General features: G+C 54.8%; 8 protein-coding genes across 8 annotated transcripts; 4 read left to right on the top strand and 4 right to left on the bottom strand.

Moving 5' to 3' along the window:
- Positions 1-44: 44 nt before the first annotated feature.
- BO72DRAFT_392141 (Zn(II)2Cys6 transcription factor) lies at positions 45-2,720 on the top strand (the record flags this gene model as incomplete). Its single annotated transcript, XM_040941889.1, has 4 exons — positions 45-212; positions 278-372; positions 469-2,414; positions 2,491-2,720. The coding sequence occupies 4 exons, from the start codon at positions 45-47 to the stop codon at positions 2,718-2,720; spliced, it is 2,439 nt and encodes an 812-aa protein (XP_040795390.1).
- Positions 2,715-4,129, bottom strand: BO72DRAFT_453726 (NAD(P)-dependent alcohol dehydrogenase). The gene is made up of 3 exons (XM_040946047.1): positions 4,046-4,129; positions 3,841-3,969; positions 2,715-3,770 (listed from the first exon to the last, which is right to left on the bottom strand). Exons 1-3 carry the CDS (start codon positions 4,067-4,069, stop codon positions 2,814-2,816), a joined length of 1,110 nt encoding a protein of 369 aa, XP_040795389.1. The 5' UTR covers positions 4,070-4,129; the 3' UTR covers positions 2,715-2,813.
- Positions 4,130-5,264: 1,135 nt separating this feature from the next.
- BO72DRAFT_16613 (PHD finger domain-containing protein) lies at positions 5,265-6,343 on the bottom strand. The gene has a single exon (XM_040939347.1). The coding sequence runs from the start codon at positions 6,158-6,160 to the stop codon at positions 5,384-5,386; it is 777 nt and encodes a 258-aa protein (XP_040795388.1). The 5' UTR covers positions 6,161-6,343; the 3' UTR covers positions 5,265-5,383.
- BO72DRAFT_453723 (RidA family protein) lies at positions 6,193-7,604 on the bottom strand. The gene is made up of 2 exons (XM_040946046.1): positions 7,024-7,604; positions 6,193-6,958 (listed from the first exon to the last, which is right to left on the bottom strand). Exons 1-2 carry the CDS (start codon positions 7,133-7,135, stop codon positions 6,663-6,665), a joined length of 408 nt encoding a protein of 135 aa, XP_040795387.1. The 5' UTR covers positions 7,136-7,604; the 3' UTR covers positions 6,193-6,662.
- A 246-nt stretch (positions 7,605-7,850) lies between these two features.
- BO72DRAFT_442127 (uncharacterized protein) lies at positions 7,851-8,980 on the top strand. Its single transcript, XM_040943497.1, has 2 exons — positions 7,851-8,077; positions 8,143-8,980. Exon 2 carries the CDS (start codon positions 8,189-8,191, stop codon positions 8,798-8,800), a length of 612 nt encoding a protein of 203 aa, XP_040795386.1. The 5' UTR covers positions 7,851-8,077; positions 8,143-8,188; the 3' UTR covers positions 8,801-8,980.
- Positions 8,981-9,207: 227 nt separating this feature from the next.
- On the top strand, positions 9,208-10,078 carry BO72DRAFT_16528 (uncharacterized protein). The gene is made up of 2 exons (XM_040939339.1): positions 9,208-9,242; positions 9,317-10,078. The coding sequence occupies exon 2, from the start codon at positions 9,451-9,453 to the stop codon at positions 9,919-9,921; it is 471 nt and encodes a 156-aa protein (XP_040795385.1). The 5' UTR covers positions 9,208-9,242; positions 9,317-9,450; the 3' UTR covers positions 9,922-10,078.
- Position 10,079: 1 nt separating this feature from the next.
- On the top strand, positions 10,080-12,126 carry BO72DRAFT_16534 (putative MFS lactose permease). The gene is made up of 6 exons (XM_040939340.1): positions 10,080-10,299; positions 10,359-10,572; positions 10,641-10,990; positions 11,044-11,266; positions 11,322-11,749; positions 11,807-12,126. Exons 1-6 carry the CDS (start codon positions 10,165-10,167, stop codon positions 12,077-12,079), a joined length of 1,623 nt encoding a protein of 540 aa, XP_040795384.1. The 5' UTR covers positions 10,080-10,164; the 3' UTR covers positions 12,080-12,126.
- Positions 12,127-12,951: 825 nt separating this feature from the next.
- On the bottom strand, positions 12,952-14,301 carry BO72DRAFT_532760 (uncharacterized protein; the record flags this gene model as incomplete). Its single annotated transcript, XM_040950454.1, has 4 exons — positions 12,952-13,371; positions 13,493-13,606; positions 13,699-13,933; positions 14,012-14,301. The coding sequence occupies 4 exons, from the start codon at positions 14,299-14,301 to the stop codon at positions 12,952-12,954; spliced, it is 1,059 nt and encodes a 352-aa protein (XP_040795383.1).
- Positions 14,302-14,313: the final 12 nt, after the last annotated feature.

Genomic DNA, 14,313 nt, shown 5'->3' with positions numbered 1-14,313 from the left:
CAATCTTCCGCCGGAACCTGCAACTCTGCCTTTGCCGCTCACTCATGGAAGAACAGACAGAAGCATCATCGTCTGTGGCAGACTCCTCTGTCTCGCCAATCTCAGCATCAGCTTCACTATCCAACAAACCAAGGAGAACACGATTGGCACCTTCAGTGCTACCCACGCGCGTCAGTAGCGCCTGTGAACGATGCCGTCTCCACAAATCCCGGGTAGGCAGGCCGACTTGCCGCTCCGGCATAGCTTATAGATCAACGGACTGACCGACTCACGGCAGTGTGATCCATATCGACCATGTTCATTGTGTGTGCGAGCGAATGTCGAATGTCGGCAACGCCCTGCAATTCAACGACGCGCGGGAAATCTCCCATCGTAAGCTTTCGCAACTTTTCCTCTCAAGGCTTCAAGGGGAAGTGCGGCTGTCCAATAGCCCCGAGCTGACCGCACGAGCTGAAGCTCTCGACGCAGACTACCTGGCGCTCGAGGAAAGCCATCGCATCGCCAAAGACAAATATGCAGTCCTCCATCTGGGGAATTGTTGCAGGGTCCGACCACTAGAGGGAACGATCCGGTTTCGTCGCCCCGAACGATGTCGGCGGACAATCGCCACCAATATAACCCGATATCATCGTCCATTGAACCTGGTGAAGCCGAGTCTGCCATGGGTATTGCTCGCAAGATATGCGAGCTAGGCAGCCAGCATCTAGACGAACAAACCACTTCGGCCATTCCTGGCTACTCAGCAAGTAAAGGCGTCTTACCTGCGCCTGGCACTGCCGCAAATCGTCGTCCTATTTCCGCCATTCTAGGTCAACCATTCCCTGCGACCGAGATCATATACAGTCTATTGGATGATTACTTTGACACGGTTCATTGGTTTTCGCTGGTAGTCTATGAGCCCAAATTTCGTCGCAAGCTTCAAACCATTGCCGACGGTTGCGCCGACCCCACCCAGCGACCCTTCCTCTTATTACTGGCAGTCATGCTCGGTATGGCGGCATGGTACCGGTCACAAAGCAGCCGTCAGGAGCTGTCTAACGCGAATGACAATTGGGCGGACTGGAGTGATATTCTTATGCGACTGGTTGAAAACAATCTGATAGATGTGATGGACCATCCTTCTCTCCTCGCAATACAGACCTGCATTCTCTTCGGTTCATATCATGTTTACCACGGAAGACCAAATTTGTCGTTTACTCTACTTGGGGCGACTATCAAAATGGCACATGCGATTGGCATGCATCGTGAGCCTCGACGCGGTGATATTGATGACATCGAAGAGCGAAAGCGAGTGTGGTGGACGATCTACACATGGGACCGGTTTGCATCCATCACGTATGGCACACCATTGGGCATAAACGACAAGGATTGTAATTTGAACATGCCTGCAGACATTTACGAAAACCCATCCTTCGCTCACCCGGCCTCTGATGACTCTGCTTCTGTCTGCTATTCGCCATATCAACGGGAATTGAACCGACTTTATCTGATTGCATCGCCAGCACTTGAGATCATCTTTGGCTCTCGTACTTCACGGACGTCTCAAGATCTAGTCAGGGACAGTTTTGTAAGTTTGGTCCAGGAGACTTCGGAAAAGCTTCATTCGTGGCGACAATGTCTCCCAAGCCACTTGGTCCTCGATCTCCAGCAAGACTTCCGTGCAACCGGTGAACAGAGCTCCAAAGCGTATGCCTTGCAAGCCTTGTCACTTCATCTAACATATGACAACATTTTGATCGTGCTTTACCGTCCTTTAATTTCAAGGCAGGTGGACCATCTCTGGACGAGCAACTTGTCACCTGGGGTTGACGAAATACATTCGACTGCTTTTGCGACGGCAGCTGCTCCAGACTCGTCCAGAAGAACTCCTATCCAAGCCAGCACAGCCAACTCGGAATTTTGGATGAAAGCCGCCATTCGAACGTCCAGAATAACTGAGCTGCCGGTGCTTGCGCAACTGGCGACCGATAGTCATTTGGTCGCCTTCCTCGCCATCAATTTATTCAACGCCGCGGTTGTCTTGGCAGTAATGGCCATATCAGAGCCGCTTTCTGATACAGCTCAAGAAGTCAAGCGGACGATGACCCGCATTCTTCGTCTACAAGACCTCTTGGGAAAGCGCTCAGCCCTCTCCAGACAAAGTACTCAGGTTCTGAAGAAGGTGGTTACGATGCTTCTCCGCCGGGAATCGGCCGCCATGCTCGCCCCTCTTGCGGAATCCACCGCCTTCACTGAGTACGATACCAATGGCGACCGAGCTCTACCTGATCCACCTCCCATGTCTGTCGAAGAGACGCTGCGATTGCCGTTAAATGCGACTTTAGACATGGTGGATCCCTTGGTGGGCAGTCAGGGGAGCTCTAACTTCGATCGCGCTGGTCGCGTCAATGAAAGCTTGACTTCCCTTCAGTACGGTAAGCCATTCTCCTCTCCCCGTTTTCTTTTTCCTCTTTTTCTGTGCTGATGCTGATGCTTGTGGGAAATTCCCAGTCATGGTTCCCGGCCAGGATTACACGCTCCACGTTCCTGTACTAGGAGAAAGTCAGCGGGGTCAATTGCCTACTCATCCTAACATTTCCCCGGCGAATGACTGGGCGCTCCCTGCGCCAAGCGACTGGCAACGGCCCAATGGTCTTACGCCACCTGGGGAAGACGGTCATTACAACAACGTAGAAAACGGTCTCTACTGGCTCTGGGACACCACATGGAATGGGCTGTGAATAAAGTTTCTAAAATCGTTACACGGTGTATCTCTCTATCCCAAAGTTCCATGGTCGCCATAAAAAGAAGTCACCCGCACCGAAACCCAGCTTCTACGCTTCAACAGCATTGGCTGTTTCTGCGTCCACCTCCGGTCCATATATAACACTCTTGATTCCTATCCTGTTTGCCACATTCTGAAATGCCTCCTCGACCTGCGAGAAAGAGTATTCGTGAGTGACAAGGCCGTCGACATTGACACGTCGGGCGTCAAGCAGTCCTATGGCGGTTCGGAAGTCTCCAGGGCCGTAGCGGAAGCTGCCCTTCAGGGTAACCTCTTTATCACAGATTTGGCCAATTGGAACGGTGACACTCGGTCTACCCAAGCCGACCTGGATGAAGGTTCCTCCTGGCGTGACCGCGTGTAGACCACAGACAAGGCAAGGCTCCGCCCCCGTTGCGTCGAAGATCACATCTGCGCCGTCTTCGAGTCCCGCCGCTCTGAGAAGGTCGGCCGCATTCACCTCAGGCAATGCGTCACTCATTTGGTATGTATGTGTGGCTCCGTACTTGCCAGCGACCGTAAGCCGACTGGAAACAATATCAACCGCAACTACGGTAGATGCACCAAAGGCACGGGCAACAGCACAGCAGAGGAGTCCAACCGGACCCGCGCCGAAGATGATGACAGACTTGGTTTGCATATCTCCTGCGAGCCGACAAGCATGCACTGCGACACTCAACGGCTCAACCAATGCGCCCTGACGCAGTGAAATGTGAGCGGGAAGCTTGAAACAGCACTCGACCGGGACGCGGTAGTATGTGCAAAGTGTCCCGTCAATCGGCGGCGTCGCTGCAAATCGCATATCACGGCAGAGATTATAACGTCCCCTGCGACACGGCTCGCACGTATTGCAGGCGACACCAGGCTCTAGGGCAACGCGGTCTCCCACGGCGATCCCTTCAGCTTTGCTGCCGCAAGAGACCACGATTCCTGTTGACTCATGGCCCAGGATGATTGGTTGCTCTACCACATAGCGACCGATTCTTCCATGTTGCCAGTAATGTACCTGTTGGAAAGATAACACATTAACTCCGAATCGACTCACCAGTGTCAATAGGATCGAAGTCAATACTCACGTCGGAGCCGCAGAGCCCGGTTGCGACAATTTTCACAATGACATCCCTTTCGGACTGTACCTCCGGTGCCTTGCGGGTTTCGTAGTAAAATGAGCCGCCTGGTTTGAGCACGGCAGCTAAATTTGCGTCCTTGAATTGAAGAATTAGTGACCCGAACTTGGAAGCTTTTAGAGACAGTCCCAGTGACATTCATGGAATCGCCTACCTGAGTCGAATCTGCAGCAATCATGTTTCCAAGCCTTGAGCAATTTGAAGGTCAGATTTATGAAGATCTGCTAATCTGTCCCGGCTCCTCTCTGTCTTTTATTATACCTGCCGGCAGGTTGTGTTTATAAACCACAGGCGCACTGACTCGAATCCGGCGGAGCAGTGCAGCTTCGGTTCCGGCCTTCCTAACAATGATTGCATTGCTGATTGCTGATTCCCCGCATCGATCGACCATCGACTAGAGCTAGTGAGACATCAAAACGAGGATCTTCCCCGGTCGGCTTCGTCCCCACCTTCATAATTATTTCTTCTTCTCGTGGCGGTGGTCTCGACACCGATTTCTTCGGGTTCTAAGACCTATCCGCCTAGCTTGTCTCTCAATGCCTGGTCAGACTTGCTTCCTGCTAGTGATAAGCAAGGAGCGATTCCGATCCCAGACAGGAAAACTCTCCTTCTCGGATTGCTGTCATCCAACGCTGAGCAAGCTCTGTTCCGTATGGATTTTGTCCCGACGCGAGTCATCCGGGCCAGTGTTAACAGCTCTCTTGGGCAGCCGCTCATTGCTGAGCATAGTGGGTCCGGAACCGAATTTCTGGTCAGGCAAGTCAGCATCCGCCGGAACCGAGTGTGCGAACCCGCCTGGGACTACACAATGCGCCTGAATTGATATAGCATCAGAGCGAAAGCGACATACAAATGGCTGTCTATGACCTGGATTGGAGTGTGGAGTGATTGCCGTCATCTCTTCTGGGGATGTATATACCCAACTTGCGTACTAGAGAGACACTGCAGGAAATGGCCGCGTTGTCTTCTCCCAGCTCGATGATTCGCCGAAGAATTTACTATTGGTATGGCCAGGGTTCAACTTTGCCTTCGTGCCGATCGTGTATCTCTTCTACTCGGAGACAGCCCACCGGTCGCTGGATTATATTGATCGCTTCTTTCAGGATAGCAATGGTGTCTGTGTTAGAATGTGCCGGAGACCATCGGGGTCGAACGACTGCTCCGGTATGTTGTGCCGGAAAATGAGCGGCTCCAGCTCGGTACGACTGTTACGGGCGCTAAGATGGGGGCTGGTGTGATGGAGTATAAGGAGCATGCTTAAAGACTGGCTTCTGCCAGGTCAGGGTAGTGGTACGCCAAGCTCATACTTCAACAATTGCCATGTCAGCGGCATACCCAGGATTACATTCTTGTTTCGAAGGCAGATGGCGGAAAAAGATATTCAAATCAATATAAAAGGTTACGATTTCATTTCACGATGAACAGGATAAAAAGAGAGTCACCTCAACGAAACAGCGAGTGAACCAAGCCTAGAGGCGACTGACATCAAGCCTCACTTCCAAACATGACCCTCCATCTTCAAGTACTCGAAACTCTCAGCCTGCTCCACCACCTCATCCTCGTCATTCTTCAGGAGCCCCTGGTCGAACAGATCAGCACCAAATTTCCACGGCTTGCGACACGCCGGGCAATGCATAGGTATCCTGAATTTATAGTCGGTGCCCCATTCGATCGCACCGTGCCGGTTCCAGGCGCACTCCAAGTGAAAATAGGTAGTGCAGCCCTCGCAGCACAGGTCCACGTGCGGGTCGGCGCGCTCGCAGATGTCGCACGCCGCATCCGCGGGCTTGTTGGCTGGGTTATTGATCTTGCGCGCCAGGACGCGACGGCGGGCCTGCTCGGCGGGCTGCAGGCAGTCCCAGTTGCGGAAGTCGTTGCTGGAGAAGACCTCTTCGAAGCTGCGGTGCTTCTTGATCTGCTCCAAGGTTGGACATCCCAGCTGCGTGCGCCAGGGGAAGAACATGATCGTGCCTGGCTTCGGAGTGTCGTCGCCGGTACTCTGCGGCGTGAGGATTGCGGGGTAGCCGTCGCTGTCGCTTGACTCATTCTCGCTGTCGGTCTGCTGGGGCGTGAGAAGGACGCCCCCGTCTTCACTGCTGAACCCGGCTCCGTCGTCGGATGTCTGCGTCGCAGCATGGGATGTTGAGGGGGTCGGCACGCGCGACCCAGCGTCAGATGCCTGAGGAGCTGTGGCAGGCTCGCTTGCCGCACTAAGGCGGGCAAGATCCTTTTTCAGCTCGCTGTAGGCGCGGAATCGGAAGTAGGGCATCTTGAAGCTGAGTTGGGGAGGTGAAGTCGGGTGAAGGTGAAGATGAAGGTGGTCGATGGTTGATGTTACTGATGGCGATCATCACGGTCAATATATACGCAGCCGCACAACAGGGATAGAAGTTCTCTACAACAAAGAGCTCACAATGCCCATTGTATCAAGCATGGAGTATAACAACCGTTCTTCAGGAGTAACAACGAATGGCCATAGTTCAGGTCTGGTACCCGACCGAAGAAGTACTTGCAGGGTTTTTGTTTCGTGACTGAAGACTGTTTACCTTCATTGATCCATTGCACCGATCTTTTTGTACTGAAATGACAGTCTCATCAATCCTCATATTCCGTTCATTATGCAGATGCAAGCACCAAGCACCCCCTTGTTTTCGCTTTTTCATCTCCACCATCACGCTGAATCAAATCACAAAGCATCTCAACCAGTTACTTACACACTCCATCCTCTGCCCTCATCTTCCTCGTCATACCTAATCCCCCCCCCCAAGAACCTATTTTGGATCATGCGCAACAACCTCAATCTCAACGCGCATATCATCCTCGCCCAGCCGCGTGACCCCGACACAGGTCCACAGGGGCTCGTGGTCGGGCATCCACTTCTTGAAGTTCCGGACCATGGCGTCCAGCGCCTCGTTGTTGATGGGCACGTGGTACGAATTCACCCGGAACACCTGGCTCCAGCCCTTGCCGCCAGCGGTCTTCAGGTTCAGGTCCACGTTCGCGAAGGCCTGGTCGATCTGCGCGTTGATCTCGCGGTGGATCTCGCCGGTCTGGGGGTCCCAGCCGCCTGTTTACCCAGAGATTCAGCATTGCATTGTGTATGCAAGATGGTGAGGGAAGGAGAGGACCTACCCTGGCCGGAACATTCGATGCGGTCGCCGATGCGGACGGCCTGGCTGTATTTGAAGGTTTGTTGGTTGCGCTTGCCGACACCGTCGTAATTGTAGTAGGTGAGGTGGGACATGATGCCTGATTAAGGGTGTATATGTGTGGGGGTAGAGGGAATGTTAAGTCAAGGGGGGTCTTAAGGTCAAGGTGGATTGGGAAATGAGTGAGGTTCCATGCGATGACGACGGGGTTTTATAGAATTCCCCGGGCGGGTTCGAGACAGCGGAATATATGTTCCGCGAGGAAGGAGTGGCCCTGAGGGGATGAAGTCATGGATGTTTTCTCACTTTCTGTCTGTCTCAGATCGATGACTTTTTCTGTCTCTTCTCTCTAGATAAACAAAGAAAGCTCATTCTAGTGCAAAGGAATAGAGCCTGCCAAGCTCTCTATTTCGTGAAGTGTCCAGAATGTCAACTTACATGCAGGAACTTGCACCAGGCAGCATTCTCTGAGAACTGTTGGTACCTAGACTCAACTTCCAAAATTGGTCTGAAGTCCGACTTCCTAGGTATGTTCCTACATATACTATTTTCCATCAATCTACATGTCCATGATGTATGTAGGTAGAATCTGAAAATCACTGCAAAGCCAAGCATCAAGCATCAACCCATAATCACGTGACCAGAGTCATGAGTAATCGACTCGCACCTTGGCCCAAAGACTAACCTGTTTAGGCGCTAGTTGGTGGCTGGCGGTGACCACCTCTCCCGACCGCCCGGAGATATACTGCCGGCGAACCGCATTCGGCGCCAGCCAGCTCCGCCCGGTGGTTCCTCGTCCTTCCTTCAATCCCCCAGCCTTGGAATCATTCAATTATTCGCAACTGAGATCTGAACCACACTCTTTTACTTTCCTACTCTTTCATCCAGTTCCATCCACTCCCTCATCAATAAACACTTTTCCTAACACTCAATTGCATCCATCTTGCACCAGCATCTGTACACTCGACCTCATCACCCCAATCCCAGCCCATCACTCGTATCCTACCCTTGCGACTCCGCGACACTAATCAGCCATAGTAAGCTCCGCCCAGCATCAACGCCCCCAACAAAGACCACCCTCACTAACACCCAATCACCGCAGCTACCCCCCACAAATTTCTCAACCCCAAACCCCCAAGACAAAAAAAATGTCCATCCGCACCCTCTCGGACACCGACTTCGAAGACAGCACGCTGAAGCGCGCGCGCACGGACCCGACCGCGCACCGGCTCTGCTACGACTGGATGATCGTGCAGGGCAACTGCCACTACGCGCGCGACCGCGCCGCCTTCACGAGCTACCGGCCCGTGACCACCGTGCGCCTGCAGACCAACATCTTCAACCCGATGGAGGAGCTGGAGGTGGCCGGCGTCGGCACGGTGGAGATACCTGTGATGCGGTCGCTGACGGACCCCACCAACCCCAACCATAACCCGTTCGACAACACCCAGTCCAACACCAACACGCACACCCTCGTCCTCGAGAACGTCCTGCACATCCCCGAGGCCGTCTGCAACGGGTTCAATCCGCTGCTGTACGGGAGCAGCATGTCGTGCACGGCCGAGAGCTGGACGGGCGCGGATCGCGCGGGCACCCCGCTGTGGGTGGCGACCCCCTTCGCGGGCGGGTCGCGGCTGGTGCTGGCCGGCGCGGCGGCGCAGCTGCAGCGCCAGCAGGGGGTGTCGGAGCTGATTGCCGGGCGGTACTATACGCTGAGTCTGTATATTAGTCCTGCGGAGAAGGCGGAGTTGATGGGGTAAGACGGGGAGAGGTCGTTTGCCGCAGAGATGAGAAAGGGATTGTGGCAACCTAGGGAGAAAAGGGAAGGGTGAATCCTGTTGGGGCGAGGCAGGAGGCAACATGACAGGTGACTGTCGGCTCGTCTGTACTGTACAATATATTATGATACCTATGATAGAATATCGCAAAAAAGCAATACGATACGATTCCGGATAAGTCAAGCGAGATGCATGGCGAAGAAAAGCATGGCATGGCATGGCATGGCATGCCTGCCCCTCCGTCGGGGGTCGGATGGACACGTGGAAGAGCGGCAGTCGGAAGAGCTTCACCCAGCTCGATCGATGCCATGAGATGGGATACGGAAAGAACTCCCAATAACCTCCTGCAGTAGCTTGGGCGCTTAAACGGTCCGGTCAATTCGATTGTGGATCGAGTGACTGGGAAAGAGCGTCTGTGCGAAAGGTCAGTCAGTCACTCAGTAATCAGTGAGAGAGTGTTTGGAGGCGATTCACTGATCATCCCGGGGTCTAATTTAGGGCTCGATCCCAACTTCACGCCATGTGGGCAGCAAAGACCGCGGGGAAAGTGAAAGTGAATGAAAGGGGGGATATACCTCAGCCCACTATAGTTCGACCCAACCACTCGCTTAAGACCCTGAAATCCAGTTCACATGTGTCTCCATGCGTCCTTAGGACGGAGTCGAGGGCCGAGAACCTACCAGAAAAGAAAGGGTCTAATCTCGCATCTCGTGTGTCGAAGTGTGTCTAATCCCCATGGGGTCTTCTCTCGTCCGGCTGTTCGGCCCGTGGCCCGTCTGTCACGCAAAGCACCACCAAACTCCCCAAGAAACTACCCAATATGGCTCAATCTTGCCCCAACCAACCTTTTTTTCAATCCAATATCTCGCGAGATGGCAAATGGCAAATGGCAAAACCAACGATCGTGTTTCCCTGCGGCAGTCCGGCCCAGACTGCCACTGCACACACACCCTCTCTTGCCATTCGGGCATCCCCAGCTTCCCCGGATTCATCTAATCCCGTTTGGATACGGGGTCTCATCCTTGCTGCAATTAGCCCGCCACTCAGCCTATTCTTTGCGAGTCCCTGTCCCTGTCCTATCACAGCGCCTCATCCCCAGGTAATTTTCCGCGGCATCTGGTGACAGGAAGGGACTATAGTCAGACATGCAGCAATACCCAGTCTTACCATGCCATGCCACCACCCCTCGCCCGCCCGCCAGCCCGCCCTCGCTTCAATTTTCGATGGTATATATGAGCTCCTTGATTTCCGCTCGAGAGTCCGGTTTCTCCTTTTTTTCTCTTTGTTTCTCAGGTCAGCTTTGAACATCAATTCGAAAGATTGTCTTCCGGAAGCTCTCTCACACCATGTCTGAGAAACATACGGCGGAGGTCTCCCACCTGGACTCGTCCGAGGTCCAGGTCAAGGGGGTCCACAATGCGGCGTTGGCAGTGGCCACCATCCAGCAGAAGCCCAGTCTGTGGAGCAAGAGCATGCTCAAGGTATGCCACTCGATGATGTGGTGCGTGGGCGGGCGTTGTGGGTGCTAACGAACAGTTAGCTGTACTGCTGTATCGCGGTCGCCATGCTCAACTCCTGCATCAACGGTTACGACGGTTCCCTGATGGGCTCGATCAACAGTTATCCCCAGTACCGCGATTACTTCGGGTTCGACCCGGACGCCGGTACCCCCTCGACCGGTATTGTGTACGCCATCTATACCATCGGAAACATCGTCGGATCGTTCACGGCCGGTCCCTTCACTGATTTCAAGGGTACATTCTTCTTTCCCCATTCCCTTGGGTCTGACTACGGAACCAAGGCTCTGACAGGCGTACAATAGGACGACGAGTCGGCATGGCGATCGGCGCCATCTTCATCATCATCGGAACCTGCGTGCAAGCCTCGTGCCACAACCTGGGCGGATTCATGGGCGGCCGCTTCCTGCTGGGATTCGGCGTGGCGACCTCGGCCACTGCCGGACCGGCCTACGTGTCGGAGATGGCCCACCCGGCCTACCGCGGTGCCATGACGGGTCTGTACAACGTGCTGTGGTTCGGGGGTGGTATTCCGGGCACCTTCATTCCCTGGCGCACCAGCCACATCCAGAGCGACATGAGCTGGCGGATTCCGATCTGGCTGCAGATGGTGTTCTCCGGGCTGGTGTTGTGTTTCGTTTACTTCCTCCCTGAGGTAGGTCTCTAATGATCATCCGTGCCGTGAAGACAGAGGCTCATCGTGTCCAGTCCCCCCGTTGGCTCATGTCCCACGACCGCCACGAAGACGCCCTCAACGTGCTGGCCGAATACCACGGCGAGGGCGACCGCAACGCTCCGATCGTGCAGCTGGAATACCGGGAGATGATGGAGGACATTTCCAAGACGGGGTCCGACAAGCGGTGGTGGGATTACCGCGAGCTGTTCAACACGCGCGAGACGCGGTATCGGTCCATGCTGGTGATCTTCATGGGTGAGTTTCCCCAGAGCCCCCTCACCGTAGCCACCGCAACTGACATCGCACACAGCTCTCTTCGGCCAATGGTCCGGCAACGGCCCCGTCAGCTACTACTACCCGCAGATGCTCCGCGGCGCGGGGATCACCAGCAACAACACGCAGCTGCTGCTGCAGGGCTTGCAGAACGTGGTGTCGCTGATCGGGGCGGTGTCCGGGGCGTTGCTGACGGACCGGTTCGGGCGGCGGCAGCAGCTGCTGGTGTCGACCAGCCTGGTGGTGGTGCTGTTCATCATCGTGACGGCGCTGAACGCGACCAACGTCGTCGACGGGCCCGACGGCACCCCGACCGCCAAGAGCGGCATCACCGCGCGCGCCCAGATCGCCATGATCTTCATCTTCGGCTTCGTCATCTCCGCCGGCTGGACCCCCAACCAGGCCATGTACCCCGTCGAGTGTCTGCGGTACGAGTCCCGCGCCAAGGGCATGGGCATGAACAACGTAAGTTTGGTTGATGACTGGCAGGCTTCGTGTAAAAGATCCTAACCGACGAGACAGTTCTTCGTCAACATCGCCTCCTTCTACAACACCTTCGTCACCGGCATCGCCTTCACCCGCGCCGGCTGGAAGTACTACTTCCTCTTCATCTTCTGGGACACCCTCGAGGTCATCGTCATCTACTTCCTATTCGTCGAGACCAGCAAGCGCACCCTCGAGGAGTTGACCGAGATCTTCCAGGCCAAGAACCCAGTCAAGGCCTCGCTGAAGCGCGATGAGGTGCTCGTGTCGGGCGGGGAGGCGACGCAGATCAGCAAGGAGACGGAGGCGTGATACGCTGGGGGGTGGGTTGAATGAGGAGTAGTGGAGGAGTAATGGGAGGCTTCTGGGTGGTTGGAATGTTTGGATGTTCGCTGTGGCAGTCGATTATAACTTATCATTAACATTAATAAGGAAGCTGCTGCTGCTGCTGCTGCTGCATCGTCCGATTTGGCCACTGCTTTTGCTCCCCTCTACGTTGAAAATCAAGTAAGCTTCATGCCCAGAATGATGATACCTCCTGTACAGCCCAGATCCTGCTCCGTGCAGTCCCCAGGGAAGGTATTCCACTTATCCTATCGCAGGTTCAAGCAGGCGCGCGACCCACCCACGGCTCAGGGACAAGAATCCGGGATTAGGGCTGCATGAGCGACAGACAACCTGCCTGGCCCCCTGACTGAAGCGGATACTTAATTATCTACTCCGTGGTTAGGAGTTATTTATTCAGCCTCAGTGGTCACGTATCTTATCGCTGATACTTTCAGATAACCACCTACACAAGATATACTAGTACTTGGAGGTTAGTACGTCCTACCTCAGGTAGTGCTGTACTCCGGAGTAGTAAAGATGAAAAGGTCCCCAACCGGGCATGTATCGGTCTTCTCGACTGGGTATGAAGAATGTTATACTAGGTATGGTAAGGCGGAATGGACCACGCCCCAAAGATCATCGTGGTGATCCTCTCACACAATGTAGCGAGCTAGATGCATAACAGAGAGCTGCATTGACTACAACTTTATAGCCGGAAGACATAAGTCACCCATCTACAAACCCAGAACCAGCAATCTATCTATACAAGATCATAACAACCATCGCGGAGTGGAATCCAAACACCGTGGACCTGTCAACTCCCCCCGACCCCGGCCACCAAGACGACCAACCTAAGCTCAATTGCTCGTAATAATCAACTCCTGCACGACCTGAATCCCCCCTTCTTCCCCCGTCATCCGCCGACCCTCCGCATCCACCGCCGCCAGCATGATCTGCTCATCACTGACCGTCGCCAACTGCGTCCACTGCGTATCCGGCAACGACAGGGGGTGCCGGAACTTCTTCTTCCGGGACTGCGAATGCGCACTGCTCGGATGCTCTCCTTCCGAAAGGGGATACCCGGACCCCCCGGGCCCCGGCCCAGTCGTCGTGCTTCCGCCCTTCGCGTTGAAGCTGTGGGATGACCAGTAGCTGCCCGCCCGTTTCACCATCCGGCGACACACGGGGTAGATCATGGGGAGGTTGCCGATCAGGACGGCGACGAAGGTCTCGCGGCAGGCCCAGCTGCCGGCTTGCGAGGCGCCGTTCGCGCCGGCCTTTGGGGGTTTTTTTTCCATTAGCAAGGCATTTTCGTCGTTCATTTGAAAAGACGGAGGCGGGGGGAGGGATCAGTAGTCACTCCACGGAAGAGTCAATCAAGTAAGGGGGTTTACGCACCGTGACAATCAACACACACCGCAGAATCCCCGCCGCCATGACGAATAGCCCGCCGCTGAACAACACCACCAATTCGAGTTTCTCTCGCCATGGGAGACGGGCTTTGAAGAGGATCTATCCCATAACGCGATCAGCCTTGATCCCAAGCAAGAACCAAAATCATCATCGGTCCGGATCTTTCCGAGAAGGGGGGGGGGGGAGCGTACAGGGAACGGAATCGAAATCAAATACACATCCGTCACCACATTCAGCGTCACCGTGACATACACATCGATCGGCGAGACGGCCGGCTGGCAATAGTTCCCGGGATCCGGGTGGATCTGCCAGTTCCTGTGGAGCGGACGACACCCCAGCAGGATACTCAGGATGACCGCGAGGTAGGTGCCGGCGATGAAGATGTAGGCGAGGCGGATGCGACGGGTCATGTTGTACAGCCCAGCCCTAGATTGTGGGGGGTCAATCGAACAGCCACAAAACAAGACACCAATAATCCGTCCAACCAGGAACGCAGAGACGTACGTCAGTCTCGCATAGAACACCGCCATGCACGTCTTGAGCAACCACAGCAAAGTGGTGTACAGCGACCATCCCAGCACCTGGGTCTTGGAGCCCCCGACGCGGAGCCGGTACTCTTCGGACTGCGGCGAGAGCGCCGCGCGCTGGGCTGCGGTCATCGCGTTGTTAGCGAGACCGTGCCACCAGGCGCTGACGCAGTAGGCGGCGCCGGTTTCGAGGGCGTACACTACCTGCCAGCAATAAAATTGGTTAGAAAGTGGACATCGACCGATAGGGTTTTGTGTGGTTGTCATGAAGGGGGGGGG

This window comes from Aspergillus fijiensis (assembly GCF_003184825.1).
Source record: "Aspergillus fijiensis CBS 313.89 unplaced genomic scaffold BO72scaffold_103, whole genome shotgun sequence".
Lineage (NCBI taxonomy): Eukaryota > Fungi > Ascomycota > Eurotiomycetes > Eurotiales > Aspergillaceae > Aspergillus > Aspergillus fijiensis.
This window is presented reverse-complemented; position numbering and strand designations above follow the sequence as displayed.

Coding starts and splice junctions, on each gene's coding strand:
- BO72DRAFT_453726 (XM_040946047.1), bottom strand. CDS start 4,069: ATGATTGCTGCAGATTCGACTCAG. Junction 3,970..4,045: donor TTGCTGCAGATTCGACTCAG/GTAGGCGATTCC, acceptor CTTCAATTCAAG/GACGCAAATTTAGCTGCCGT. Junction 3,771..3,840: donor CCGGGCTCTGCGGCTCCGAC/GTGAGTATTGAC, acceptor TCTTTCCAACAG/GTACATTACTGGCAACATGG.
- BO72DRAFT_16613 (XM_040939347.1), bottom strand. CDS start 6,160: ATGCCCTACTTCCGATTCCGCGCCTACAGCGAGCTGAAAAAGGATCTT.
- BO72DRAFT_453723 (XM_040946046.1), bottom strand. CDS start 7,135: ATGTCCCACCTCACCTACTACAATTACGACGGTGTCGGCAAGCGCAAC. Junction 6,959..7,023: donor CATCGAATGTTCCGGCCAGG/GTAGGTCCTCTC, acceptor CTGGGTAAACAG/GCGGCTGGGACCCCCAGACC.
- BO72DRAFT_442127 (XM_040943497.1), top strand. CDS start 8,189: ATGTCCATCCGCACCCTCTCGGACACCGACTTCGAAGACAGCACGCTG.
- BO72DRAFT_16528 (XM_040939339.1), top strand. CDS start 9,451: ATGTGTCTCCATGCGTCCTTAGGACGGAGTCGAGGGCCGAGAACCTAC.
- BO72DRAFT_16534 (XM_040939340.1), top strand. CDS start 10,165: ATGTCTGAGAAACATACGGCGGAGGTCTCCCACCTGGACTCGTCCGAG. Junction 10,573..10,640: donor TCCCTTCACTGATTTCAAGG/GTACATTCTTCT, acceptor GGCGTACAATAG/GACGACGAGTCGGCATGGCG. Junction 11,267..11,321: donor CATGCTGGTGATCTTCATGG/GTGAGTTTCCCC, acceptor CATCGCACACAG/CTCTCTTCGGCCAATGGTCC.